Source organism: Bison bison, unplaced genomic scaffold (genome assembly GCF_000754665.1).
Source record: "Bison bison bison isolate TAMUID 2011002044 unplaced genomic scaffold, Bison_UMD1.0 scf7180017855989, whole genome shotgun sequence".
Lineage (NCBI taxonomy): Eukaryota > Metazoa > Chordata > Mammalia > Artiodactyla > Bovidae > Bison > Bison bison.
Window position 1 is genome coordinate 1 of NW_011486562.1, and position 636 is coordinate 636.

At 57.7% G+C, this 636-nt stretch overlaps 1 protein-coding gene across 1 annotated transcript in view; it reads left to right on the forward strand.

Annotated features, from left to right (window-relative positions):
* Positions 1–34: 34 nt before the first annotated feature.
* LOC105002457 (obscurin-like) overlaps positions 35–636 on the forward strand; it is a gene marked incomplete at its 3' end in the record, with an annotated part of 5,093 nt that continues 4,491 nt past the window's right edge. Inside the window, exon 1 of the mRNA XM_010859083.1 lies at positions 35–387. Within this exon, the coding sequence (XP_010857385.1) occupies positions 141–387 (247 nt within the window). The remainder of the gene's footprint in view (positions 388–636) is intronic.

Below are 636 nucleotides of genomic sequence, written 5' to 3' on the forward strand. Positions count from 1 at the left end.
TGGCACCCCAGCAGGTGGGCCAGGTCCAGTTGGGTTTTATGTCTTCTGTGCACTGTTCACATCCTGTTGCTTCTGTGTGTTCAGAAAGTGTGATAGTGTTTGTGTCTTTCTGACCACCTCCAGCCCTGCCTGCTAAGTTCATGAAGGGTCTAAAGAAGGAAGAGGCCGTGGAAGGGGCCACAGCCAAGCTGCGCTGTGAGCTGAGCAAGGCGGCCCCCGTGGAGTGGAGGAAGGGGCCTGAGACCCTCAGAGCCGGGGCCAGAGTGAGCCTGAGGCAGGAGGGAGTCGTGTGTGAGCTGGAGATCCGTGGCCTGACCGTGGAGGATGCTGGGGAGTACTCCTGCGTGTGCGGGCAGGAGAGGACCTCAGCCACGCTCACCGTCAGGGGTAAAGACCGTGAGAGGCCCCAGGGACCTGTGGCTTCGTGTTTGCGTGTGGTCTCTGTGTCACTGGCTCCACTGTAGGATTCTGTGCCTTTTTGAATCTTTGCACCTGGGTCCCTGCAGATGTCTGTTGGCTCCAGGTTCCTCGTTCAGTAGATGGCAGTGTCCAGTGCTGTGTCTGCTATTCCCTCCGGGACATTTGCCTCCCTCACCATCTGTGCATCTCTTTACTTGTTCGTGCTGTGGTCTTTTG